At 37.6% G+C, this 27893-nt stretch overlaps 2 protein-coding genes across 2 annotated transcripts; both read left to right on the top strand.

The window, feature by feature from the left end:
- Positions 1-972: 972 nt before the first annotated feature.
- LOC127442370 (protein disulfide-isomerase TMX3-like) lies at positions 973-11510 on the top strand. The gene is made up of 16 exons (XM_051700352.1): positions 973-1065; positions 1209-1263; positions 1395-1434; positions 1551-1674; positions 3029-3074; positions 3231-3311; positions 3437-3536; positions 3689-3766; positions 3868-3934; positions 5584-5682; positions 6930-6987; positions 7116-7169; positions 7297-7353; positions 7543-7672; positions 7769-7837; positions 8038-11510. Exons 1-16 carry the CDS (start codon positions 1044-1046, stop codon positions 8269-8271), a joined length of 1314 nt encoding a protein of 437 aa, XP_051556312.1. The 5' UTR covers positions 973-1043; the 3' UTR covers positions 8272-11510.
- A 103-nt stretch (positions 11511-11613) lies between these two features.
- On the top strand, positions 11614-20072 carry LOC127442350 (dermatan-sulfate epimerase-like protein). The gene has a single exon (XM_051700304.1). The coding sequence runs from the start codon at positions 13127-13129 to the stop codon at positions 16730-16732; it is 3606 nt and encodes a 1201-aa protein (XP_051556264.1). The 5' UTR covers positions 11614-13126; the 3' UTR covers positions 16733-20072.
- Positions 20073-27893: the final 7821 nt, after the last annotated feature.

The raw sequence follows: 27893 nt of genomic DNA, 5'->3' as shown, positions 1-27893 counted from the left end.
TAATAATCTGGGTTCCAGTGAGGCACTTACAATGGAAGTCAATGGGGCCAATCTGTAAACGTTCAAATGTTCACTGTTTCAAAAGTAAAGCCACACGACATAAACAATATGCCTGTTAACATGATTTTAGTGTGATAAAATCACTTACTAACCTTTTCTGTGTAAAGTTATAGACAATTTTGCAACGTCGTTGACATGACAATATAATATCAACCCTAAAACGTCTGTAAAAATGATCATTTCAACAATTTACAGCTCAAATAATACAAAGGAATGAATGCAAGTGCTTTTATAAAATTATAGGCTTCACATTTCTGCCTTTAAACCCTCCAAACATTGGCCCCATTCACTTCCATTGTAAGTGCGTCATTGTAACCTCTATTTTTTATTTAATTTTAATTTTAATTTTTTTAAAGAAAAGGAGGGACAAATCGAAATTATTTGTTGTGGTAATCAACATTATGCCACAAATGCTGTCGATTGAGCTTAATTTGTATTGAACCCGATGTTTAAGTTTATAAGTCTTATAGCCTACATGTTTCTGTAGTACATTGTATAAAAATAAGTCACATTTTGCTCATACAACGTTTTATCCCATTATGTACTTTGTTATTTAGTTGGTCCACTTTGTAATGTTAAATGATATATAGACATATAGAATATATAGACAGGCTGAAGAACATAGTGGTAACAGACCCAATCTAGAGTGTTTGCTTTTGTTCAAGCCATTAATTTTCTTTGGCAATATTTAGTTGTATACAAAACCTGTGAAGTAAGATAGATAGTTGAAATGTGTCTATAATACATTTAATAAATACAACGAATTTAGCTTGCTTGATGAGACCCTTCACAGTGCATAATCATTTTGCGCCCTAATTCTGTCATTTCCAACCCAAGGGGTAATGGGGTTAATCTGATACATGGCCAGTCGGTCAACAGCTTACTAGCAGTCTGATGATTATGTCACTAACCTAACACTGAACCTGCTGTCTGTAACATACTGGATACGTCGCGGTTAATGACAACATACAAGGATAGCAGGAATGAGAAACGTAATACTTTCAGGTGTGAACTGTTAGTAAATTATTGTATCGACACCTTCATGTTCGCCATACAACATACAATTGCAAAATACTACTCTTTAACTCAGCCGATTGACACCATAATCTAAATGTCACTATTAATATCTCGGCATTTCTTTTTAACAGCGCTTCTGTCGGTCATTGCTGTGGTGTCAGGATACGTGGAGGAACTAGATGACAAGTAAGTGATGCACATTGTAAAGGTTAAATACAGTTTATATGTAGCCTGTATTTAAAAATAGATAGATAGATAGACAGACAGACAGACAGATGTCTCCTAGTCTGCATTTAAAAGAAAATGAACTTTTACAGGTTCAAGGAGAACCGACATGATGAACTCTGGTTGGTCGAGGTGAGAGTGCATGCAGTGGGACCTAATTTATGCATTGTTATGGCTGTGTGATGTGTTATGTAACTTTATGTGTCAAGCCAACAATATGTGTGATATTATGATGTTTTATTTTGCAGTTTTATGCTCCATGGTGTGCGTACTGTCACACATTTGAGCCAATATGGTATGAAGTTGGCGCAGAGCTGAAGAGTCTGGGCTCTCCTATTAATGTTGGCAAGATTGACACCACAGTGCACCCAAGTGGGTTCAATACTAATGTCTATAAATGTGTATGTTTGAAAGCTTTAATTGCAATGAATGTATTCCTAAAATAATATTTAAGATCAGCAACAAGTGTGGGGTTCCTTTAGGAGACTTAAATGGAAGATATATCTCCTAATGTAGCTTGGTTTGAGATGACAGTATGGTAAGGCCGCTCCAGGCCGTTGCATAGCAACCAATAATTAAATGGCAGGATAGGCTTACCTGCTGTGTAATGGGATTAGTTAAGCAAATCTCATGTGTTCATAAGAGTTAGTTCATCGAACTGTGTACCGATTTAGTATTGAGCCGAGTGTCTTGTTAACCAGAAGGCCATATGGCATAAGTTGCATTTTCAGCAATTAAAAATCCTTTTAGTCACTGATGTTTCTTGGAATTAGTTTTTTTTTTTTTTTTTTTTTTTTTTTCATATTTGTCTTTTACTGTCCTCTCAGTTTAAATCCTCTTCCTGGGGCTATTTTTAAGTTCAGGCATAAGCCTTCTGGGTAAATAAAATGTAGTCCATTCATTTTTGGGTGAACTATTCCTTTAATGCATCGATGGAAAAACATTTCACAATGGAGATAATAATGTTTCTTAATGTTAGAACTTGTCGTATGACATCAGTATAAGTTCTAACATTAAGAAAATTCTCTCATAATTTACTCACCCTCATGCCATCACAGATGTGTATGACTTTCTTCTGCAGAACACAAACAAAGATTTTTAGAAGAACTCTGAAGCTCCAAAAAGCACATAAAGACAGTATAAAAGTAACCCATAAGACTCCAGTGGTTTAATCCATGCCATCTGAAGCATTCCAATTGATTTTGTGTGAGAAAAGACCAAAATGTAAATAAATTTGACTGTAAACCTTGCCATTTCAATCTTTAGGCATGGTCATTATTTCAAGCTTGATTACATTTCCTAGTGCGTGACGCATGCGTAGAGCACTAGATGGCACTAGAAAGTGTAATCGAGCTTGAAATCATGATCACCAAAGAGACTGCAGATGTCAAGATTTTTTGTGAAAATTGAGTTACATTTTGGTCTGTTCTCACCTCAAATTTTTTGGATCACTTCAGAACACATGGATTAAACCACTGGAGTCTTACTTTTATGCTACCTTCATGGGCTTTTTGGAGCTTCAAAGTTTTGGTTGCCGTTCACTTGCATTGTATGGAGCTGCAGAGCTGAAATATTCTTCTAAAAATCTTTGTGTTCTGCAGAAGAAATAAAGTCATCCACATCTGGGATGGCATGAGGGTGAGTAAATTATGAGAGAATTTTCATTTTTGGGTGAGCTATCCCTTTAATACAAAAATAAATAAATAAATGTTTTCTGCCTCATTAGGTATTGCTTCAGAGTTTAATATTCGTGGATATCCAACAATAAAACTGTAAGTGTTTACAGGAGCTCAATTATTATCACAATAATTATTATACAAAGATATTTGACATCTCTAAACTATTTGTATGAAACAATTGTTTATGGTGTATTGTGTCTTTGACTCATGAACTATTGCTACTTTCTCTTTCTATATTTAAAAAAAAAGGTTTAAAGGAGAGCTGTCTTTTGACTACAAAGGACCAAGAACAAAGGATGCAATTATTGATTTTGCCAATAGAGTTGCAGGGTAATGCTGGAATTAATATCATCATAATGGATTGCCTTTCTTGTGCTCTGCATAGACTTTAGTGTCATTCCAATGCTATTTATGATCTCTGCTTGTTATCCCTGTGTCCTTTCTGTTGAAACTAGACCTGTGGTAAGACCACTCTTTAGTGTTCAGTTGTTCCAGCATGTTATGAGTCGTCATGATCTTATCTTTGTTTACACTGGAGGGGAGTCACCCCTTAAGGTAAGCATTATGTAAAAAGAATGTGAATAAATAGATGTAATTTCTATGTACAGTCAATAAATTAATTATGATGGAATATGCATGAAATGCATTTGAAATTAATTTCAACTAAATCAGTTTTAGCCTACACTTATTGTCATACTCCATTTCAGGAGGAATACTATAAAGCTGCGGCTGAGTATATTGTCCACACATATTTCTTCACTGCCTCTAAAGAAATTCTTCCAAAAGTAAGATTTTCCTTTTTCTTTGGAAACAAATCTCAGCCGTAATCAGATAAGTACTTGTTTGAACATAAACAGATCAATCTCATCAATTCTTGTCATCATAGGCAGTGACTCTGCAGGAAATTCCTGCTGTTGCTGTGTTCAAAGATGGGACGTACCACCTGTACAATGGTAAGATTTACTGCAGTAAGCAGCAAAAAGTCTCTCAGCGTCTCAGCTCCAGGCTGTTTCCTCTCATTGCTTCTTGAAGGGTGCCATTCCACTGGGGCACAGAGGGCAGATGGTAGTGAAATGCCAGAGCATCAAGGCAGAGTGTCACTAGGAAAGGGCACCAATAATGGGCATTAGAGAGGCGTGAAGAACGATGCAGCACCCTCAGAACAAACACTAGCCCACAATAGCCATTTATCCTCAAGGTGTTGATCTGCTGCACTTCCCCATTGTTGAAGAAGGTCTTATGGAGCCAGTAGTTTAGCAGAAATGGGTCAGCACACTGAACCTGGACCTGGAACACAGCACTGGCAGATGAGTCCTCCACAATATGAATAGTTAGCACATCCATGAAGCCAAGTTAAAAGATAAGGGGTAGAATGTGGAGGCTCCAACAGGTATTATGTATATCTTCTAGATCACCTGAAAATTAATACAGAGTATAATAGAATTTTAGAATAAAAAGGGTTGCTCTGTTTGTTGTTTGAGCATAGATAGTGGCTGTGTCTCCTTTCGAAGGCTGCGTGCTAGATAGGACGCGTCCTTTGAAGGCTGCAGTATACCGAGCGTCCTCCTTTAAACAAATCTCGTTTAAACGAGACGGCCTTCATAGGACAAACGGAAACGGAACTTAACATGGTTGCTATGACAGCACTCCACTCTTTAACAAGCGCGAGCACGTCGAGTGAGACGGTAACAAAGTCCCTTTAGAAGGGAATGTATGAGGTAAATTTTAGGAGCGTTATAATGATGTAAAGAGAAAATAAAATAGATTTTACAGGTGTACTTTTAGTCTAATACTTTATTTTAATTATATAGTAATATAATTATACATATTATGTACTCTGCACCCATCTACTGAGGTACTTCAACTTGGGAATTAACATTACTTGCGTTTGAACATCACATTTACGGGCAAATAGGCGTTATTTTTTTTTAGACATTTCCGTTGAAGCAAAGAATTGTGGGTTATCAGTGCCCACGAAAGATACACCTCATGCATCCTCCGAATTCCCGTGAAAGAAGGTCGCATTCGAAGGCTGCATTCGAAGTGTCCTACTCGCATTTCTGAAACGAGACCGTCTCGATGATGTATGCGGCCGACAAATGCGACCTCCGGAGGACGAAGCCTTCCAAATGAGACACAGCCTGTGTTATATTATGGCCCAGTATTACAGCCCACTCTTGTCTTAGTATTGCAAAGAAATTCCTGACAATCATCCAGTACTCTGTGGGAATTTGCAATAGTAAGTGACTAGAGAAAAGTGTTTTGAAGACATAAAAATTGTGTTCTTACCTTTCTTTTCCAAACGATGAGAATACAGAGACAGTGCTCCAGCTCTGTTCTGTCATTTGGCTTATTTAGTCTATCACCCAAAACCCTCCCTTTAAGTCAATATCTTCAATGTGTGCATGTAAGATATTTTGCATAACTGAATGCATGGTCAGTGAACAGAAACAGCTTGTCTGGTAATAAAATGTGTGATAATTTGTTTTTTATGAAAATATATAAAACAGTTCTGAGTACTTTGCATATGATGTTGCTTAATGACACATTCATGATTCACATTTAAAAAAGTCTAATCCACCCTTTCTTATCATTTATATAGAATTTATTGATGGCGATCTGTCTTCCTGGGTAAATCGGGAGCGTTTCCTCTCATACTTCCAAATTGATAGCTACAGTCTCTACCAGATGGGGGAACTAAGTAAGCCTGTTTTTTATTTTTTTATTTTTTTTATCATCAACATGAGCAGCCCCACTTTATATTAGGCGTCTTTAACTACTACTGTATGTACTACCAATAAAATATAAACAATTGAATGTATTTATTGTGTAACTACATGTTGTTCCGCAAAATTCTCAAAAGATTCACATTTACTGCTGAGGTTAAAGTACGGGTAGGTTTAGGGGTAGGGTTAGGGTTTAGATTAAATTAGGCATAGGGTTTAGGTTTAGGGGTAAGGTTAGGTTTAGGTTTAGGATTAGGGGTAAGGTTTACAATGTAACTATATATATAATTAAATCCAGGTACTTTGAAGGTTTAGTTCTCCCAAAAATGAAAATTCTCTCATCATTTACTCACCCTCATGCCATCCCAGATGTGTATGACTTTCTTTCTACAGCTGAACTTAAATGAAGATTTTTAGAAGAATATCTAAGCTCTGTAGGCCCACATAATGCAAGTGAATGGTGACCAGAACTCAAAAAGCTCCAAAAAGGAGATAAAGTCAGCATAAAAGTAATCCATAAGACTCCAGTGGTTTGATCAATGTCTTCTGAAGCGATCCAGTTGGTTTTGTGTGAGAACAGACCAAAATATAACTCCTTTTTCACTATAAATCTTGACATCGCAGTCTCCTTGGCGATAATCATTTCAAGCTTGATTACACTTCCTAGTGCTTGACGGCACTAGATGGCGTTTTGGTCACCATTCACTTGCATTGTGTGGACCTACAGAGCTAAGATAGTCTTCTAAAAATCCTTGTTTGTGTTCAGCAGAAGAAAGAATGTCACACATCTGGGATGGCATGAGGGTGAGTAAATTATTTTTTCATTTTCGGGTGAACTATCACTTTAAATGTAAGTATGATGCAGCAACATGTATGCACATAATAAGTACATTGTATCAAATGCTTAAGTACATAGTAATTAAAGACACCTAATATAAAGTGGGTCCACATAAGTTAACTTTTTTTCTTCATTTATTTGTCCTTAAACCCATCATAATTAACACACACTGCATTGTAATGAATTAACACAATTTTCATGATTGCTATCTTTCTACCACTAGGTGATAAAGTGCAACTTTGACACTTAAGATCTGACATTCACCCAAGACATATATGTGTGAAAATGATGCTTTGAAAGATTTTGTTTGTGTGAGCATTTTGCATACATGCATAATCTGTTGTATAGCTTAAGTATTTAACATTTCTCACACTTCCCTCACAGGTAAACTTGTGGCATTGGCAGTAGTAGATGAGAAGAATCCTTCAGAAGAGAGCATTCGGTGAGAGACTATTTATGCAAAAATATGACAGGTTTTATTTAAAAATGTGCATAAAAGACCTCAAATCCATGACAATAGCAAGTTTTCCCCTATTTTTACACCAAAACATAAAAATGCTTTCCTTCTAGTTACAAAACTCTGATGGAAAGGCTGGCTACAGAATACAGAGATCATTACAAAAAGTAAGTAGCAAATAAACTAGAGAAGCATGAAAAGAAAGCACCAGATGTGATTTGTTTCATTGTTTGCTTGCTCTTACTTTAAAATAAACTAAGACAATCAATATTGAAAATGAGCTTTATTCAACAGTGATTACCAATTTGGTTATATGGATGGCAATGACTATATCAACGGTTTAATCATGGGGTGAGTTAAATGGGCCACTTCAGGTTACACAACAACCTTCAGGGGGTACAATGTGCAAGGACCATATTTAAAGCCAATGACATGATGATGAATATCAAATAGCAGATATACTACAGAGAAGTTTGATCTCTCTGTCTAACTATCGTGGTGTATGGTTGATGATCATTTGCTTTTGTTTCTTCTCCTTAGAGAAGTTCTGATGCCCTCCATTATTGTGTTGAATTTGTCCATTGATGGATACTTTCTACCACAAAGTAAGATTGAGACCATTGAGGATTTACTTTATTTCCTCAACAGTGTTCTGGATGGCAGAGAAAAGGTATGAGAAGTGGGAAGACTTTTCTCTCTGTTGTCTTTCATATATATTTTTACCTCTACTTCTTTTTTCTGATAACATTTTCTTTACCCCAAACAGTTACTCGGAGGCAATGGATTATTGCAGCACACCAAGAGACTTTATTATAAAGCAAAGGATACTGTGGTGGTAAGACTACTCACACTCTTTATGGGTAGATTCACTCTTATATAATTTTTTCCCCAAATATTTACTAACATAACAAGCACAGATCATTGAAACCAAAACACACAGCTGATCACATCCTCATCAAATATTTACTTACAGCTAATATTTAGGTCACTGTTGTCTGTTGTCCTAGTTACTAATACAAATCTCTCTGATCGTAGTCGATGTTCCAGACAGCCCCAGTCTTCTCCTTGTTTCTGTTTGGATTGCCAGCGAGTATAGTTGTAATGGTTATCTGGGGTACGTGCACTGCTGTACCAGCAGATGATGAGAAACCAGAGGAAGGCGCTCTGTTGGCCACAGGCAGTACTGCTGCAGATGCAGATGGCAAGAAGGAAATAGAATTGCAGCCTGACAGCAGAGAGAAGACCTCAGAAGAAAAGAAACAGGATTAACATGGACTGTTAACTTATGATCAAATAAACTGGGCAAACCAAATTTGCTTTGCGATGATTTGCATCCATCAGTTAAAACAAGTCTAAATCTTTGAAATCAAATAAATATAAAACACGTTCTCTAGTTGTGTTCATATACAGGTGCATCTCAATAAATTAGAATGTCGTGGAAAAGTTCATTTATTTCAGTAATTCAACTCAAATTGTGAAACTCGTGTATTAAATAAATTCAATGCACACAAACTGAAGTAGTTTAAGTCTTTGGTTCTTTTAATTGTGATGATTTTGGCTCACATTTAACAAAAACCCACCAATTCACTATCTCAAAAAATTAGAATACATCATAAGACCAATAAAAAAAAACATTTTTAGTGAATTGTTGGCCTTCTGGAAAGTATGTTCATTTACTGTATATGTACTCAATACTTGGTAGGGGTTCCTTTTGCTTTAATTACTGCCTCAATTCGGCGTGGCATGGAGGTGATCAGTTTGTGGCACTGCTGTGGTGGTATGGAAGCCCAGGTTTCTTTGACAGTGGCCTTCAGCTCATCTGCATTTTTTGGTCTCTTGTTTCTCATTTTCCTCTTGACAATACCCCATAGATTCTCTATGGGGTTCAGGTCTGGTGTGTTTGCTGGCCAGTCAAGCACACCAACACCATGGTCATTTAACCAACTTTTGGTGCTTTTGGCAGTGTGGGCAGGTGCCAAATCCTGCTGGAAAATGAAATCAGCATCTTTAAAAAGCTGGTCAGCAGAAGGAAGCATGAAGTGCTCCAACATTTCTTGGTAAACGGGTGCAGTGACTTTGCTTTTCAAAAAACACAATGGACCAACACCAGCAGATGACATTGCACCCCAAATCATCACAGACTGTGGAAACTTAACACTGGACTTCAAGCAACTTGGGCTATGAGCTTCTCCACCCTTCCTCCAGACTCTAGGACCTTGGTTTCCAAATGAAATACAAAACTTGCTCTCATCTGAAAAGAGGACTTTGGAACACTGGGCAACAGTCCAGTTCTTCTTTTCCTTAGCCCAGGTAAGACGCCTCTGACGTTGTCTGTGGTTCAGGAGTGGCTTAACAAGAGGAATACGACAACTGTAGCCAAATTCCTTGACATGTCTGTGTGTGGTGGCTCTTGATGCCTTGACCCCAGTCTCAGTCCATTCCTTGTGAAGTTCACCCAAATTCTTGAATCGATTTTGCTGGACAATCCTCATAAGGCTGCGGTTCTCTCGGTTGGTTGTGCATCTTTTTCTTCAACACTTTTTCCTTCCACTCAACTTTCTGTTAACATGCTTGGATACAGCACTCTGTGAACATCCAGCTTCTTTGGCAATGAATGTTTGTGGCTTACCCTCCTTGTGAAGGGTGTCAATGATTGTCTTCTGGACAACTGTCAGATCAGCAGTCTTCCCCATGATTGTGTAGCCTAGTGAACCAAACTGAGAGACCATTTTGAAGGCTCAGGAAACCTTTGCAGGTGTTTTGAGTTGATTAGCTGATTGGCATGTCAAAATATTCTAATTTGTTGAGATAGTGAATTGGTGGGTTTTTGTTAAATGTGAGCCAAAATCATCACAATTAAAAGAACCAAAGACTTAAACTACTTCAGTCTGTGTGCATTGAATTTATTTAATACACGAGTTTCACAATTTGAGTTGAATTACTGAAATAAATGAACTTTTCCACGACATTCTAATTTATTGAGATGCACCTGTACATATTCATTTTTTCATTGTACCTTTTGTTGGAGCTCTCAGTTTATTGCAGTTTTTTTTTCTCATTAAATGAATATTCCGGGTTCAATACAAGTTAATCTCAATTGACAACATTTGTGGCATAATGTCAATTACCACAAAAAATAGTTTCGACTTGTCCCTCCTTTTCTTAAAAATAAATAAATAAATAAATAAATAAATCAAGGTTACAGTGAGGCACTTACAATGTAAGTGAATGGGGCCAATTTTTGGAGGGTTTAAAGGAAGAAATGTGAAGCTTATAATTTTATAAAAGCACACATTAATTCTTCTGTTAAAACTCTTGTATTATTTGAGCTGTAAATTGTTGAAATTGTAATTTTTCAGTCATTGTAAGGTTTGTTGACATTACATTGTAAGTGATTTTATCACACTAAAATCATGTTAACACACATATTGTTTATGTCTTGTGGCAATACTTTTGAAACAGTGAGTATTTTAAAGTTTACGGATTGGTCCCTTTCACTTTACACAAAATTACTCACCTTACTTAATTTACTCAAATTAAACTTGAGTAAAACTGAAATCATAATTATTGGACCATCAACACTAACAAAAAATCGAATTAATGTCCCTCGCTGTGACACTGATGGTACTCTAATGTTCCCATCTGCCACAGTCAAAAACTTATGTATCATTCTTGACCCTTCATTGACCCTAGATGCCTATATTAACAAACTCTCTAAAGCAGCATTTTCCCAACTACGTCGTATCGCCCAAATTCGTCCCTATATTAGCCCGAAAGATGCTGAATCATTATTCCATGCATTTATTACATCTCGCCTTGACTACTGTAAGGCTCTTTTTTCTGGACTACCAGCACACTCTATCTCCCGCTTGCAATATGTTCACAATTCTGCTGCGAGAGTACTAACTTACACTAAACGACCTGCACATATTACACCCATCCTATTTAACCTTCACTGGCTACCTGTCGCATCCCGTATCGCATACAAAATTCTACTGCTTACATTTAAGTCACTCCACAGTCTAGCTCCTTACCTTTCTGATTTACTTTCTCCCTATACTCCCATTCGCTCACTCCGATCTTCTGGGTGCGATCTTCTTCTTGTTCCTAGATTCCATCTTTCGTCAATGGGCGGCAGGTCTTTTTCTGTTTTGGCACCTAAGACATGGAACTCAATTCCCCTGGCACTCCGAACTATACCTCCATCACTGAATTAAAAACTAAGCTCTAAACCTATTTGTTCTCTCAGTATTATCAGTTATAATGTGTATATGCATCATGTACTGCTCATTGTATTTGCATGCTTACTTCTACTGGATTGAAGTGACTAATTCCTTGTATGATCTGTTACCTGCTATATGCAACTGCATTTGCTTTCTGTTCTGGACTGGGCAACTGTCCACTGTCCATATGATTGTCTATATGTTTGTTATGTTACTGTTCTTTATTGTGAAGTGTCCTTGAGCTCTGGAAAGGCGCTATATAAATTAAACATATTATTACTTCCATTGTAAGTGCCTCATTCATTGTAACCCAGATTTTTATTTTTTTTTTTTTTTTTTTTTTGAAAGAAAAGGAGGGAAAGTCCATTTTATTTTTTGTAATTGTTTTTTATTTTTTTTTATTTTTTTTGTAGTAATCAATTTTATGTTACAAATGTTGTCGGTTGAGTTTAACTTGTATTGAACCCGGAATATTCCTTTAAGGCCAAGTATCTAGAAAGCACAAAGCACAATTAACAACATCCTGACTGTGACCTGTGTATTCTGTGTATTTGATATCTTTAGGTTACTAATTCAGACTGCATACATATATTCTGAACTGTGCCTAAAATAAATTAAATTAGGAATATAAAATGGACTTGAAATTATTATGCCAATTTTATTTAATTTATTAGCGACAATTCGTAATCAAACCTGAAAACCTTAACATCTGAAAACGAAACCATTTAATGTGGTATTAAGGCGCCATCTGTCGAGAACATTAAACCACTAATACTGAAAGTGATGGTTTTACTACATAACTTGGAAGATGGAAAAAGTGACCTGCATTAGCCATAACATATAGAGACAGTTCTGTGAAGGGAGCTCTGCTTGCTGATTTTGAAGAAGGCAAATTAATACAAAAACTGAAGGGAAAAAAGTAGTAGTTTAACGTATAGTGACCGCGCAAAAACCTTATGGACTACTCTTAGAGACTTCCTGTTCATATTTGTATCTACTTAAAATCAACAGAGATCCAAAAATATCCCTATTCGGACAAACATCTCATCAGGCGGTGAGTTGCCTTCACCTTAGAAAGTGGATTAGTGGATTATCTCGCCTTCCGTGTTACAAAATGAGTAAGGCGTTAACAGTCACTTTATGGTGTGCTATAAACAGCGATGGAAAATAACTACCACCAAATACTGCAAGATTTTTTTCTTCTGGAAAACTGTCTTCCACAAAACCAGAGGAAAACAGAACACGAAAACTGGAATTATTGACTTTGTTTCAGGTACAGACAACGGAAGTTGCTTTGACATATTTAACTCCGCATGGATGATGCATTATTTCCGTTGACGTTTCCGTAATGGTACGCGGGTTTCAAATATTGTGGATGCTTTTAATTATTAGTGAGCCTTAAAATATTATTATTATTATTATTTAAATAATACAAGAATGTACAAATGAATCCGAGAGAATGCGCTCTGCACGGTTGTTAAAAGACACTAATTTCCGTGGTGGTATCAACTTTTGCTTTCTCTAAACACTCAAAACGGCCATAAATTGAAATGCAAGAATATATAAACACCCTCCAACATCTCCTGCCTTATTTTAACCATTCATTATTTACTTAATTTAAGTAGTCGAGTCTTGTAAAGCAAGCCAAATCTGTTTACCTTCATCATGAATATGTGAACTCGAAGACATTTAAAGCATAATTTCTCAAAGAAATATTAACACTTCTTACTGGCTACATAAACATGGCCATAGACACTCGAGGAAGAAGTCTAAAATGGAAAAATATCTGCTGCCCTACATGTGTGTACAAGTTTGACTTATAACATCTTTTTGGAGGCTGCAGAGGAGCTTACCAAGTGGAAAAAGAAAAAAGAAAGAAATCCACATCTGTTTCTTGGATCATGGCTATGGAGTGTGCACAGAGGTCGGTGGCTCTGCTCTGTCTCTTGGCTGCACAACTGGCTTTCTTTGGAATTTCATCTGCCTCAGTCAGATATGTGTCTTTGAATGAGGGGACAGAAGAAATTGAACATAAAATAGGCAATATCACCATGTCCGCACATCTTCACCCCAAACTTTACTTTGATCAGACACAGGTGCATTTGATGAAAAAGAGGGCCATCACCACACACAGACACATTTTTAAAGTTATCCGAAATGCTGTTTCTACCATGTTGTCCAATGCTGCCATTTACCAGCCACCAGTAAACCATGAGGACTTTGGCAATAAATGGAATGAGATTTACGGCAACAACTTGCCCCCTCTTGCGCTATACTGTTTGCTTCAGCCTGAGGATGCTGCTGCCTCTCAGTTTTTGATTGAGTACATGGACCGAATGGTGGAGTATCCGGACTGGATGGTGTCTAGTGCCCCAAATGATGAGGTACCGATGGCTCACTCCCTCACTGGGTTTGCCACAGCATATGATTTAATTTACACCTTTCTTGACACACAGAGACAATTACGATATCTCAAGAAAATACGATCAGTTACAGAGGAGATTTTCGAACTGTCCAAGCACAGAGGGTGGGGAAAGCAGTTTCTACAGAACCACCAGACAACTAATATATTAGCCATCCTCATTGGAGCTCTTGTGGCAGGGGAGCATAATGATCCTGAAACCATGATATGGAAGCAAGTAGCTGTAAACTACATGGAAAAGACCATGTTCCTCCTCAACCACATTGTTGATGGCTCCCTTGATGAGGGTGTTGCATATGGCAGCTACACAGCAAAATCCATTACTCAATATGTTTACTTAGCATTGCGCCATTTTCAGATAGACAACACGCACATCAACTGGCTGAGAGCTCACTTCATGTTTTACTATGCTACTTTGCTTCCTGGATTTCAAAGAACTGTCGGCATTGCTGACTCCAACTACAACTGGTTCTATGGGCCAGAGAGTCAACTTGTTTTTTTGGATGCCTATGTGCTCCGAAATGGCTCTGGGAACTGGCTGGCACAGCAGATTAGGAGACATCGTCCTAAAGATGGACCCATGATGCAATCAGCAGCCCAGCGCTGGGCTACTTTACATACAGAGTACATATGGTATGATTCTGAGTTACTTCCACAGCCTCCACCTGACTTCAGCAAAGCAAACATGCACATTTTCTCCAACTGGGGTGTGGTGACATATGGGGCAGGGTTACCTCGAGCCCTAGGAAACACATTTGTCTCCTTTAAATCAGGAAAATTAGGAGGGCGAGCTGTGTATGATATTGTCCATGCTCAACCTTACTCGTGGGTGGAAGGCTGGGCAAACTTCAACCCAGGGCATGAGCATCCTGATCAGAACTCCTTCACATTTGCTCCAAATGGACAGGTTTTTGTCGCTGAGGCCTTGTATGGTCCTAAATACAGCTATCTTAACAATGTACTAGTGTTTGCCCCCTCTCCCACCAGCCAGTGTAATCAGCCATGGGAGGGGCAGTTGGGGGAATGTTCCAAGTGGCTGCGATGGGGAGAAAAGGAAGTTGGAGGCACTGCCGGGGAAGTCATTGATGCCTCATCTCATGAGGACATGTTGTTTGTGAGTGGAGAGTCTGTGTCAGCCTATTCATCTGCCATGAAGCTAAAGAGTGTGTATCGGGCCCTGGTGCTTCTTAACTCTCAAACGTTACTGGTGTTAGACCATGTCGAGAAACAAGCACACTCCCCTCTCAATTCTTTCAGTGCATTTTTTCACAATCTTGACATCGATTTCAGGTATGTTCCTCACAGATCTTTTGAAAAGTACAATGGAGTGCTGATGGATGTGTGGGATGCCCATTACAAAATGTTTTGGTTCAACAAGCAAGGATCAAGCCCAGTTGCCAGTATACAAGAGGCAGAGCAGGCGGCAGAATTCAAGAAGAGATGGACGCAGTTCATAAACGTGACCTTTCCCATGGAGAGCCCTGTCACCAGAGTGGCTTACTTGATGCATGGCCCATATGTCAAGGTTTCAGACTGTAGATTCACAGACGACAGTAAAAATGGAGTAAGGCTGTCAGTGATCTTAAATGACACAGAGACTATTGTGTCAGTTGCAACAAACTATAAGGATATTGAGGCTAGATTCAGCTACTTGGGCTTTGCAGGCTTTGCTAAAGCAGAGGACAAACACAGAATAGTCCAGTTTGGCCATGGAATTCAAACCTTGCCAGGTCAAATCACAAAAGATTTAGTATTTGACTTTGGATTGCTGGTTAATATCTCTGCAATACTAACTCTATGTTCTGCCTTGGCTTTTGTGATAAGAAAAAGAAGGCTTCATGTGTCGTTCAATATGCTCATCCATTGCACTCTGATCTGTGTGCTGTTCTTATGGGTGACTGAACTTTTGTCCATTTTTTATGGTTGCAAACAGCTCCTGTGTGATGTTAAACAGAGAGACCACAGCGCAGATGATGACACTATTGCCTCAGGGGAGATCACGAACATCCTCCCTGTCATCACCATCACATCCATGCCAGGCTCAGGCGCTGAGATCCTTCAGCCCCTTTTTGATAACAGCTCTGACTTTGTCTACCTCAGAATCCCTTCCACTTACCTGCGATTCCCTGCATCCCCATTAATCTCTCTGGTGGACTCTTGTGAGTGGTCCAGAGCAGATGCAACGAGTGGACGATTTGGCGTCATTCAAGGATGGTTCCACTCTATAGTCCACAATGTGAAGCTGCACCTGCAGAACATCGAGTTGCACAAGAGCAGTGATGAGTCAGGGAATAAAATCAGAGAAAAAAGTGAGCGACGAAACAGAAGGATGCTGCTTTCAGAGCAAACAAGGACTGGTGGCAGCAAGGTTGCCCACTTAGGATACATACAGGAGCTGAGGCAGCACCTGGTCAAGTACCCAAATGCCCGACCAGTGATGAGCATGGGCAGTGGCGGATGGTTTTTAAAGCTGCCATTTCTTCAAGAAGTCATTGGTCGCTCTCTTCGCTCAGTTCATGTGGTCAGAGACCCACGTGCATGGATTTATCTAATGCTGTACAGCAGCAAGCCAAGCCTGTACTTGCGTAAGAATATTAAAAGGCACATAGGCAACATTTTTAAAAAGAACAGTGATGGTGTGGACCAAGGGTGTGCTGCAATGGACCCAGAGTTTCTTTCTTTAAAAAAGATCCTCTCTCAGCCAGATCCAAATCCTTTGCAGCTGCTTGCTCGGTTATGGCTTGCACACAATTCTGCTGGACTCAGAGTGAGCAAAAGTCTCCCTACACACACTTACCTTATAGTCAAATTTGAGGATATTGTTTATTTTCCTGAAGAGACAGCAGAAAGGATACACAACCTTCTTGGAATACCTGTTGCACCAGCTGCCTTAAACCAGCTGGCATTTGCTACATCCACTAATCTGTATAATCTATTATATGAAGGAGATATATCACCTGCCAAAATCAATATGTGGAAAGAGAATATGGTTTCTGATGAGATTAAAGACATTGAAGATACATGTTGGCCTGCTATGGAGAAGCTGGGTTATAAAAGACATACAGGAAGTCACTCTTTTTTGTAAATCAATGCCAGTGTTTTTATGCATTTTTCATAATGTGCCTATAGATTATACTTTTTATTAGTCTGCCTTTGCTAACAGTTCATATGAAAAGATTCACCATAAGATTTACAAAGATTAGACCAATTATGCTTTGATTCCAGTAAATGAATCATATAATGTATAATGTTTACATCTTAAAATGTCATAGACAAAACTATGAGTCATGAATGTAGTAAATGTGCTAAAGAACAAGGAGTGGTCACTCCCGTTGACAATAAGAAACATCTGCAAATCCTGGACCTTAAAAGCATGTGTTCTGAATGGAGGACAAAATTATGAAGTATTTCCCACCCGATTGTTGCCATCAGCATTTTTCAGTTCTGTTATGAGACGTTTTGTTATTGATTGTATTATGGTATTGAGATTGCATACTAGAATACATTGTTATTTTTCCACCAAGAGGTCTTATTGTTTGCAATTTGAAGAGTAATGTGAAAAGAACTAAACAACCCTCAAAAATAATTCAAAGAGAGATGATCATGCAAATAGTTCAGCTGTGTCCAGTTTTAGTGAAAGTCTGTTTCACCTGCACTTCTAAGCAAATTACTATGACCAGTAATGAGAGGTGGAATAGTTCATGTGTAAAAATAAGCCAGAAGATGTACTTTATGTGATTATATCAAAGCACTTAAAGGGATAGTTCACACAAAAATGAAAATTCTCTCATCATTTACATTTCATCCCAACATTTTGAAGCACCAAAAAGCACATAAAGGCAGCATAAAAGTAATCCATAAAACTTCAGTCATTACATCTATATCTTCAGAAGTGATATGATAGTTGTAGGCGAGAAACAGATCAATATATAAGTCCTTTTTATTATAAATTCTCCTCCCAGCGAATCACCGGGGGGGACTGGGTAGCTCAGCGAGTAAAGATGCTGACTACCACCCCTGGAGTTGCAATGTCGAATCCAGGGCGTGCTGAGTGACTCCAGCCTGGTCCCTAAGCAACCAAATTGTCCTGGTTGCTAGGGAGGGTAGAGTCACATGGGGTAACCTCCTCATGGTCGCTATAATATGGTTCGCTCTCGGTGGGGCATGTGGTGAGTTGTGCGTGAATGCCACGGAGAGTAGAGTGAAGCCTCCACACGTGCTATGTCTCCGCGGTAACACGCTCAACAAGCCACGTGATAAGATGCGTGGATTAATGGTCTCAGACGTGGAGGCAACTGAGATTCGTCCTTTGCCACCCTGATCGAGGCGAGTCACTACGCCACCACGAGGACTTTGAGCACATTGGGAATTGGGCATTCCAAATTGGGGAGAAAAAGAGGAGAGAAAAAAAAAGCGAATTACCAAAAACAAAAGAAGAAGAATGTGAAAGTGAATATTGATAGTAAAAAACACCACCTACTGGGCAGGGAGAATAATTTTCACCAAAAGCTGACTTAAATATTGACCTGTTTATCACCCACACCTATCATATCGCTTCTAAAGATATGGATTCAACCACTGGAGTCATATGGATTTATTTTATGCTGCCTTTATGTGGTTTTGGAGCTACCAAATTTTGGTACCCATTGTGAGGACCTACAGAGCTGAGATATTCTTCTAAAAATCTTTGTTTGTGTTCAGCAGAAGAAAGAAAGTCAAACACATCTGGGATGGCATGAGGGTGAGTAAATGATGAGAGAATTTTCATTTTTGGGTGAACTATTCCTTTCAGTGACTGAAAGAAAAAAATCATTTGTCTTGACACATCAATATCTTTATTATTATTATTCTTTTTTTATGTGGATTTAAAAAAAAAAAAAATTACATCTTTTTTTGGATAACTAAATGTATCTTTATGTAAACTATATGACAAGCATTGACTTGTTTTACTTGTCTTAAATTGAATCAGTTTTCTCATGTAATCATACATGGAACATTTCACAACCCAAATAAGTAAAATCATAAAACATCACATTTCTCATCTTAATGGGGAACTATATTAATGCAGTCTGAATAGGCTACTAATGTGAAATGTTTTCGAAGCCACAACGCAAATGGATTTTCCATGGCACCACATGAATATGGAGTGTAATCATCACTGTGGGATAACTGAAATGAAGGAAAATAAAGACAATTTATGTGATATTAACGCATTTGCAAAGGCTGCTTTGTGTGTGTGTGTGTGTGTGTGTGGTGAAGTTATTTTCAGAGTTTTGGACTAAACTCAATTCTTCAAAGAATAGAAAATCTATGTGGAGAATATTAAGTTACACTGCATGGTAAAAAAAAAAATAAAAACCATGCATACTCTAGTATTTCATTGGAACACCTTTAGCTTTGATTACGGCATGCATTCGTCTTGGCATTACTTCGACAACCTTATGCAGTCCAGAGTTACATTAATTTTTGTCCGAGATCTTGTATTGATGACAGGAGAGTCGAACCACTCCGTAAAGTCTTCTCCAACACATCCCAAATGGAGTTAAGGTCAGGATCCTGTGGTGGCCAATTCATGTGAAAAAATGATTCCTCATGCTCCCTGAACCACTCTTTCACAATTTGAGCCTGATGAATCTTGGCATTGTCATCCTGGAATATGTCCGTGCCGTCATGGAATAAAAAAATCCATTGATTTCTGGTAGGAAACTCCTCCGCCCCTGGCAGGCGGCCGGCAGCGAGCCCCTCCTCCCCTTGCGGATGGCGGCCGTTCCTCCGTGTCCAGGCGGTCGGCAGCAACCCCTCCATCCCCCGGCGGATGGCCGCAGCTGCTCCTTTGGGTGGATGGCAGTGGCGAGGACTCCACAACAGCACATCCCTCCTCCTTCCCGGGTTTCGGCACCAATGTAACGAAGTTCAATGGAAAGGAGGAGGCGAGAACCGGCTTGACAATATAAATAATAATTTAATAATAAACTTAAACAAAAAGACAAACACAAACATGGCAGCTGCCCGTAACTCTCTCTCTCTGGAACTGCCGCCTCCGGTCGCCATTATCCCTCACGAGAACTTGATTAGCAGCATCACGACCCAGCCCTGCCCTCCTCCCTGCCACACTGTGGTTCTCAAAAAACCCCCCCAAAAAAAAGATAAAAAAGAAGTTGCATGGCAAATGTGAACTCTGTGAAACAGTAACTTTTAGGTGATATGTCCTTATTATCCTGATTCATTTACGATGTTTTACATTTTATTGAGCTACCATAGCTCAATACACAGTGTGATATGAACTTCGAAGTGATGTGATGTCTTTATCAGAGTAGCTCAACAACAACAAACATAACCTATGTATCATAACCTTTATGGTTATTATTTTGTTATGAAAATTACCCTTGTATTTACAGTATATAGCATATCAGCAAATGTTTCTGGAATAAAGAATCCTATTTCCAAAATTATTCTTTGCAATCTTATGTCTGCTTTCCCATTACTTTAAAACCACGTTGTTTTGTTGTTTACCATGGATTTTGCCAAATTGACAAACCAGCAAGCTATGTCACACAGCTACATCATGCTATTTATTCCCAGTGAAATATTCACAAAGTTCTCAGAATGTGAAATATGTTGATGCCCAGGCTAATGATATGAAACCTTGCAATTCAAGTTCTTATGACCAAATGTAAGAATTTAATAATCACCCATGGAAAAACCCATATCAATAGACCACTGTTATGAATAAATGTGCACTGACTGTGCACATTTATTTGTTCGCACTAAATTTCATTGAACTTATACTAAGAGCATTTTACATAGAAAGCACTCTTCATATTTGCAGTGGTTTTATGTTTTACACTGCTGGAGCCCATGTGCAGGCCTACAGGCTAGCTACCAAATGTATTTTTAGATATTCATTTAAAATGATGGATACTCTTAGCAAAGTGTTTTGGGCAATAGCGCCATCTACCTCTTAATAAGGGTCCAGAGTGAGACAAAATATTGTCTAAGAGTTGTTAATACACACCATGTTATTGACCCCGAATAGTAGACTATATAGCATTATTGCTTTAGAATTATAAAAATATTTTAAAAAGATGATAATATCAAAGCTTATATTGGAGAGACATCAGTTAAGAAGCATCCTATATTCCTTTCGATTCAATTTAAGGCTGAAACATTTTTATTTTATTATTTATGTATTTTTATTCCAAATTATGTCTTTAGTGTCATTTTGCTTTTAGCTAAAACATAAAAGTAATGAATCACACATTTGTTACAATTCTTACTGTATTTCCATTATTCAATTACCACTATGCAGTTAAAAATAGTATTAGCTGTTGGTTTCTGGGGATGAAAAATAGTTTAAAGTTGGTATCAGATCTCTGGTGTGCACAAAAGAAGGACATGAAAGATTTTGTCTTAAATTTTTATTTTTTGCTCAAGACCTACAATTGTGAATCATAAATATGAATCCAGCAGAGGGCAGCAGATAAATATCCCATGCCATGCACTTGAGCAGAATTTTAATATTGTACTTAACAGTTTAACATCAGTAGTACTTCACTTGCATCAGCTGCAGATCCTGTAAAAATGGAATAAAGCTTACTCATTGGTGGCAACTTCACTTTTCCTTGTAACGCTAAAATACCTAAGACATTCACACTACGCTGTGATGAGTTGAGTCTAGGGCAGTCAGTCATATCTTACTGTGGTTTCCTAGGTGCTAACATAATACTTTGCAAATGTATTTAACTCACTACAGTCTCTCTGGAAGAGCCAAACAATGAATGTGTGTTAAAGACAGACATACAGCAACAGCTCATGCATTCAAATTAACAAATCTTGCCTCAAAGCAAGATATCTTGCTAGATTTAGCCAGAAAAATTGATTTGTTTTCCAATTATTGTATTGAAACCCTAGAACCGTGCACCTCTAATGCGTCTCATGAAAGGGATTGATAGTTTTCCTTATTAGCAGACAGTTCTCGTGCCTTCTAATGCACCGGTGCCTTCAGAGCGAGCCAAGAGCCCAGTGTTTGATCATTCACACTGGGCATGTACCCGTGGCAGCGACATTGATGAATTAGGTGGTGCTGTGAAACCATTACTATTTATTCTTCTTAATGTCAAGCCCTTGGAAAGAGCATACTGATAGAAACATGTTTTAGCATTATCTATTGCAATGAAGTATCCACATGGGCTTCGAAAGTAAAGATGAATGAACTTTATTCTTTTCATGGTCATGTGGTTTTAGTGGATGTTATATTTATACTAATAAATGTATCATATGATAAGATTAGTGTCTGAGATCAAATCAGCGATCTATGCTGCTCCCAAAAGTGAAATCTCATGAAGTGGTTTTTAAAAGCACTGTTAAATACTATGAACTAAATATATGATTAGTGCATAAAGGCAGGTCTCAGATGGCTTGAGATAACAGACCAGTTTCCATTAAAAACAACAAAACTGGTGCTGGACATTACATTTCTCAATGGAAAACATAACATTTGCTCTGTGTAAATGCATCCATTTACTGACAGTTTTGAAAATCTACTTCTAAATCTGCTGCTTTCAAACCATCTGTAGCCTCCCCTCTTTTGAATCAAACTAAATACAATCTAAATGCTAATCAATTTCAGCAACAAGCCCTTTTAGTGCTTACAGATTTTTCTGCCGCGCTCTCCACTGTCCAGGGGGACAAACTTTGTTGGTGTACTGGAGATCAGTGGACCTTAAACAGTTTTCTTTAGGGAATAAAAAGTTTAACTATACAGTATGTGCTTCCAACATCTACCATGTATCAAAATGAGAATATAAAAACTCTTTCAAGACTTTGTAATGATTTTAAAAAGTACATCTGTTCCCTTCAGGGGAATGCATGTAACAGGATTACGTATTTAAAATACTAAATATTAGTAACTGTATTCCACTACAGTTACAATTTAAATCATTGGTAATTAGAATACAGTTACATTCAAAAAGTATTTTGATTACTGAAACCTTTTATTGTAATTTTTTTCATTTAATATTTAGTCTATTCCGTTAGAAAACATTTATCCATAAGATGCGAATAATGTGATCCGAGGAGCTTTTGAACAGCAGTGAAACACTTTCTTTTGATTTGTTTCATTCATACGAGCGCTTTCACACTGTTGTGATTGTATGGATATGACGTAATTGAAGAACTTAACCTTGGAAGCTTAATAGAGGAGCTACATAATGTTTCTACAGCTTATCAAAAAAGTATTGACAGAATAAAAATAATTCCAATAAATACACTATTACATGCATTGTCATTGTTTTTTTTATGCGATTAGGGTATTTTATAAAATTTTGTTTACAAGAAATGCTAACCAATGTAGCCTTTAACATTTTATAGAAAGCTACAAATAAAATATTTTCTAACTAATTCTATGAACAGAATCCACATACAATCAGAAAAGTATGTTGTTGTGTACACTATGTGGGGTTTTGACGTTTGGAGCAGAACAAATAGTTAACCATGTGTAAATTGTCTTGTAAACAGTTAGCTTTATGCTAAGCTAAAATGATATTTCTTGCTTTTACATGCATCTGTTACCAGGCCATATTATATTTTTTAATGAACTCTATGAAGAAAATTAATGTTAGAGCATAAATTTTTTTATTTTTTTTTATTAAACAAACTATAGTCATGAATGTTTTACATGCACACCCCAAAGTAGCTGTAGAGCAGTGTTTTTTCTTTTTTTTTCCTAAGGGCCACAGATTTTACATTGGACATCAAGTGGTGACCTAATACAGTGTTGAATATTTTTATTGAAACAAAGCAAAGCACCCAACAACATGCAAAATTATTAACATGTCAGACTGAATAGGAAAATTAATGTCTAAATGTCTCTTGAATGTTGATGGTTTCATGCTCTCGGCAGCCAATAATTCACCTCACAAAGCAAACTGTGGTCGGCACAAACCATGTTTATCCTTGCTGCAAGTGCTGTATTTAGTGTGTAACCAAGTAATAGACATATTTGTATCAAAATACTGTAAGGTTTAATTGGACGCAGAGCCAGTGGACGTCAACAACAAAAGATATACGTAGGAAACATTTACTCCTCTTTTTTAAAAAAGCTTACTTATTTTTTTATGTTATTGTTAGCATTTTATTATTTTCATTTAACATGTTTTTGCCCCTGCTGTCTACTACCCTATCAGAAGAGATCTGTAACCCACCAGTTTCCAACCACCGGTGTAGAGCACATATTTTATTACATTAGTTATTATAGCTTTAAACATCTAGTGTCCGTGAAGAGACGAGCAGAGCACACAAGGTGAGCTGTGAAAGACAGTGGATAAAGTGGGATCCATACTCCATTTTGGAGGATCAGTGCTCCAGGAGACCATGAGGAGAGATGGATTACGCTAATAACACTAATAACCATGGTTGGGCCTTTAACAATGCCAATCTCCGAAACTCAGCTCACTGAAAGCCGCTTTATCATTTGACTATAACCTTTATTTCAACTTTGTAATTAACTTTATTGTGGAAAGCTATGTTTACACTGTAAATTCCACCATATTACTGATTTTTATTCTATTGATTAGAGTTCATTGTTTCCTAAATATGCCATTTAAAGGAGATTGGGCCATTATTATTACCTAATGATTCAGAATTGTCAAAACCCTGCACTAACATGGGGCACAACACACCCAGAATTAATTAAATTATCAGCCTTGTCCTCTGGGCACGGTAGTCCAGTTCACACTGTGCCAGAAGAAGGGCAAATTGAACATAACCTCAATCTAAGATTTTCCTCAAATGAAATAGTGAAACCACCGCGCTCAGTAATTAAGGAGACGGTGTCCCCTCAGTGCCCTCCTCCTGGCCCTGCATCAGCTCACGAGCCTTTAATATTTCATCAAGATCTCGGCAGTCCTAACCTCTATAGAGAATAGCAGATGCTAGAACAAAGCTTTCCTCTTTCACTTTCTCAAAACCATTGGTTTGACCCCAGAGACTCCAGCTGACTCCCCCCAATCTAACAGCAATTACCTGTTACACACATCTACTTCCCACATCTTTCCAGCAAGGACGACTCTATTCTAAAAAAATACAATGATAAACTAACACAAAAAGATAGCGTTTCAATGGGTCCATGAAAAAATAAAAATAACTTTTACTGACAAAATGATCAGAAGCAGTATAAGGGGGAGGAGATAGACCACTCATAGAATGAATGGGACACATTGTAACGCTCAATATGGAGGCTGCAGGAATGAAAGGGAAGCCTTTATGTGAAAACAGCCGATGGTCTGTTTGCTTACTCTAGGATGCGTATTCACATTAGCTGGACAAGCCTGATTTTTTATAATTTTTTATTATATCATTATTGTCAAATTTTACTGGTGATTTCACATATGTTATTGAATGGTAATTTTGGCAAACAGAGTTTCTCCATTCATGTTGGTAGGAGCTGTACTTGTTTGCCAAATGTCTATGTAGAAAATGGCTAGATGCCCACCAAGTGAACCAACTTGCCCAAACGGGATTTTGGTATTACTCTCTGGATGAAGTAACATGCAGTGTTTGCTACTTTCCAATAGACAAAGCTATCACAGAAATATAAACTTATACTTCTAACGTAAAGGATAGTTCACCCCAAAAAAAATTTAACCAAAAATTATGTCATTATAAACGCATATGACTTTCTTTCTTCTGTGGAACACAAAAAGGATATATTTTTTCAAATGTTGTGATCACTGATTTCCATACAGTAGTATACAAAAAGCACCCAAAAGTTTCATAAAAGTAGTCCATGTGGCTCTTGCGTCATATAGAGTACCAAGTGCCCTGAAGGCATACAATAACTTTGTATGATGAACAGACCGATTTTTAAGTCATTATACACTATCAAAACAAATAATTGATCAACTCATGTATACAGAGTCCAAATCAAATGTGGAAACACTTTAATAACATCAAACCTTGTGTTCTTGTGTCATGATGCCTGCCTTCAGAAGACTTGGAATATTACACACGTGTCGCATGGACTACTTTTATGCCACTTTTGGGTGCTTTTGTAAGCTTTAAAGTGAAGCACAATCCACTGCCATTGTATGGGAATCAGTGATCATGACATTCTTTAAAATATATCCTTTTGTGTTGTGCAAAAGAAAGAATATCATATGGGTCTGAAACAACATGAGTAAATAATGTTTTCATTTCCAGGTGAACTATTACTTTAAATTAATCTCCAATAAATGTAGCCGCCTCTCTTTTCTCTAGACAAAAATATTAAGCATCGCACATTTGAATCACACTGACATAACTACACTGCATTTGGTGAAATATAAAATGTCATGACAAAGAGTACTTGTTGGTAATATTTATACAGGAACCTCACAACAATTTAGGTATCACAACCGTTTGATCTTTAAAATTAGCTCTCTAAAAGCTTTCATTTTGAAGAGAGCATCGGGTCTCAGCAGTACACTGAGAGCTAGTGATGGGAGGCAGAAGCGTTAGTAAATCATCAGAGTAAACAGAGATGCTGTGGCATGGCAGTCGTTTGAGTGAGAGTCACACTTCTCTGGCCAAAACTATCCCTGCACACCTATCAGTCACAGACTGTGATGAGTGCTCAACACATCCACCCACTCAGTGGTACTTGTCTTCTGCACATTAAAGTTATGGGTCACTCGTATGGAGCACTCTACCCGATAGATATTGCACTTTGGAACCATAATACTGCGTTTACCACATATATTGGAAGTGCCTGCCCAAATGAGACAGGCTATATAATAGATGGGATAATCTGTTTCCTATTACACTCAAAGCCCTTTGCAGCCATGCTGGTGAATTGTAACAAGCCATAAACAAACAAAAGCAATTCAAAGAAACCAGCAAATCACTATTATTTTTATCAAAGCGCAGTTTGCAAGCTCTGTTTTTTTGGGTCATGATTTTATATATTGTGTCTATGGAGCTATAACTCATCACTTAATAATACATAAAGAGGCATAAATAAGAATCAAGACACCACAAACAAATACACTACATATTTATCCCTTAAACCTTGCCTTCAAACAGTTATTGTTCCTCTCCGAGGCATCTTTAAACCAGGAAACCAGGTATTGGTTTTGTTAACAACATAATGACCTGAGAACTCCTTAACATATACATCTTAAACCATCTCAGTGTTTTTCTGTTCCCTTGCAAAGTGGAGAATGCATGTCCTATACAATCTCTGCAGGCAGCATAACCTCGTCCTGCTGTGCGGCTAAGAGTGGGGAGTTATGGAGACCAGAATTACGAGGATTTTCATTACATGCTTGTCGATCCACAATGTTCCAAACAAGCTTGCTTACTGAGTTGTAAAAAATGGGCGACCTTTCTGGTTTTGATGTGAAAGTCCATACAACAAGCCTTATTGTGATACTTGTGTTAGCGTATGCTAGATCTCATACATTTAATGTTTTGCGGTAACAGTTTACAACAAGGTTCCATAAACATTCGTTAATGCATTAGGTATCATAAACTAACAATGAACAATTTATTTGTGCAGCTTTTATTAATCTTAGTTATGTTAGCTTATAAAAAATACTGTTGTTCACTGTTAGTTAATGCTAGTTCATAATGCATTAAACAATGTTAACGTATACATTTTATATTTTTTTTTATACAAAACAAAAGTATTAGTATATGTTGAAATTAACATTAATCAAGATTAATAAATGCAGTAACACTGTACAGGTTCCATTGTTAACATGTTAACAACATTAGTGAACATGAACAAACAATGAACAACTGACATTTCTTTTGCAAAAAGATAGAAGAACAGGGAGCCCTGACGAGTCCAGTTGAGTCCCTTTTCAAAAAATATACAGTGAATGCTTCGACTTATCTGACAATGTTTTTTTTTACATAATATCAGAGATCTTGACGATTGTCCTGCATTTCAGTCTGCTGCATAGAATCAGAACTAGTGATGCCCAGTTCACAAATAAATCATTATATTGAGTCAGTTCATTTCAACGAACTGGCAAACAGGTTAAAAATAAATGTCTGAATCGATTGGCTATTCAGTCCGATTAGTTCGGACTGCTATCTCACTGAATAATTTCAAAATATTAAAAAAACACCGGGCTATTTTAGAAAATGGAAAAAAACCAATCGTTGGATAAAGTAGATATTTACCTACAGTCAACAAAAGACTGCTTTTTTGAAAGGTAACTTTGAGAAACTGGTGGTTACATTTGGTGCGGTGTCTTGTTAAT

This window comes from Myxocyprinus asiaticus, chromosome 6 (genome assembly GCF_019703515.2).
Source record: "Myxocyprinus asiaticus isolate MX2 ecotype Aquarium Trade chromosome 6, UBuf_Myxa_2, whole genome shotgun sequence".
NCBI lineage: Eukaryota > Metazoa > Chordata > Actinopteri > Cypriniformes > Catostomidae > Myxocyprinus > Myxocyprinus asiaticus.
The sequence above is the reverse complement of the archived record's forward strand: the minus strand, read 5'-3'. Positions and strand labels throughout refer to the sequence as shown.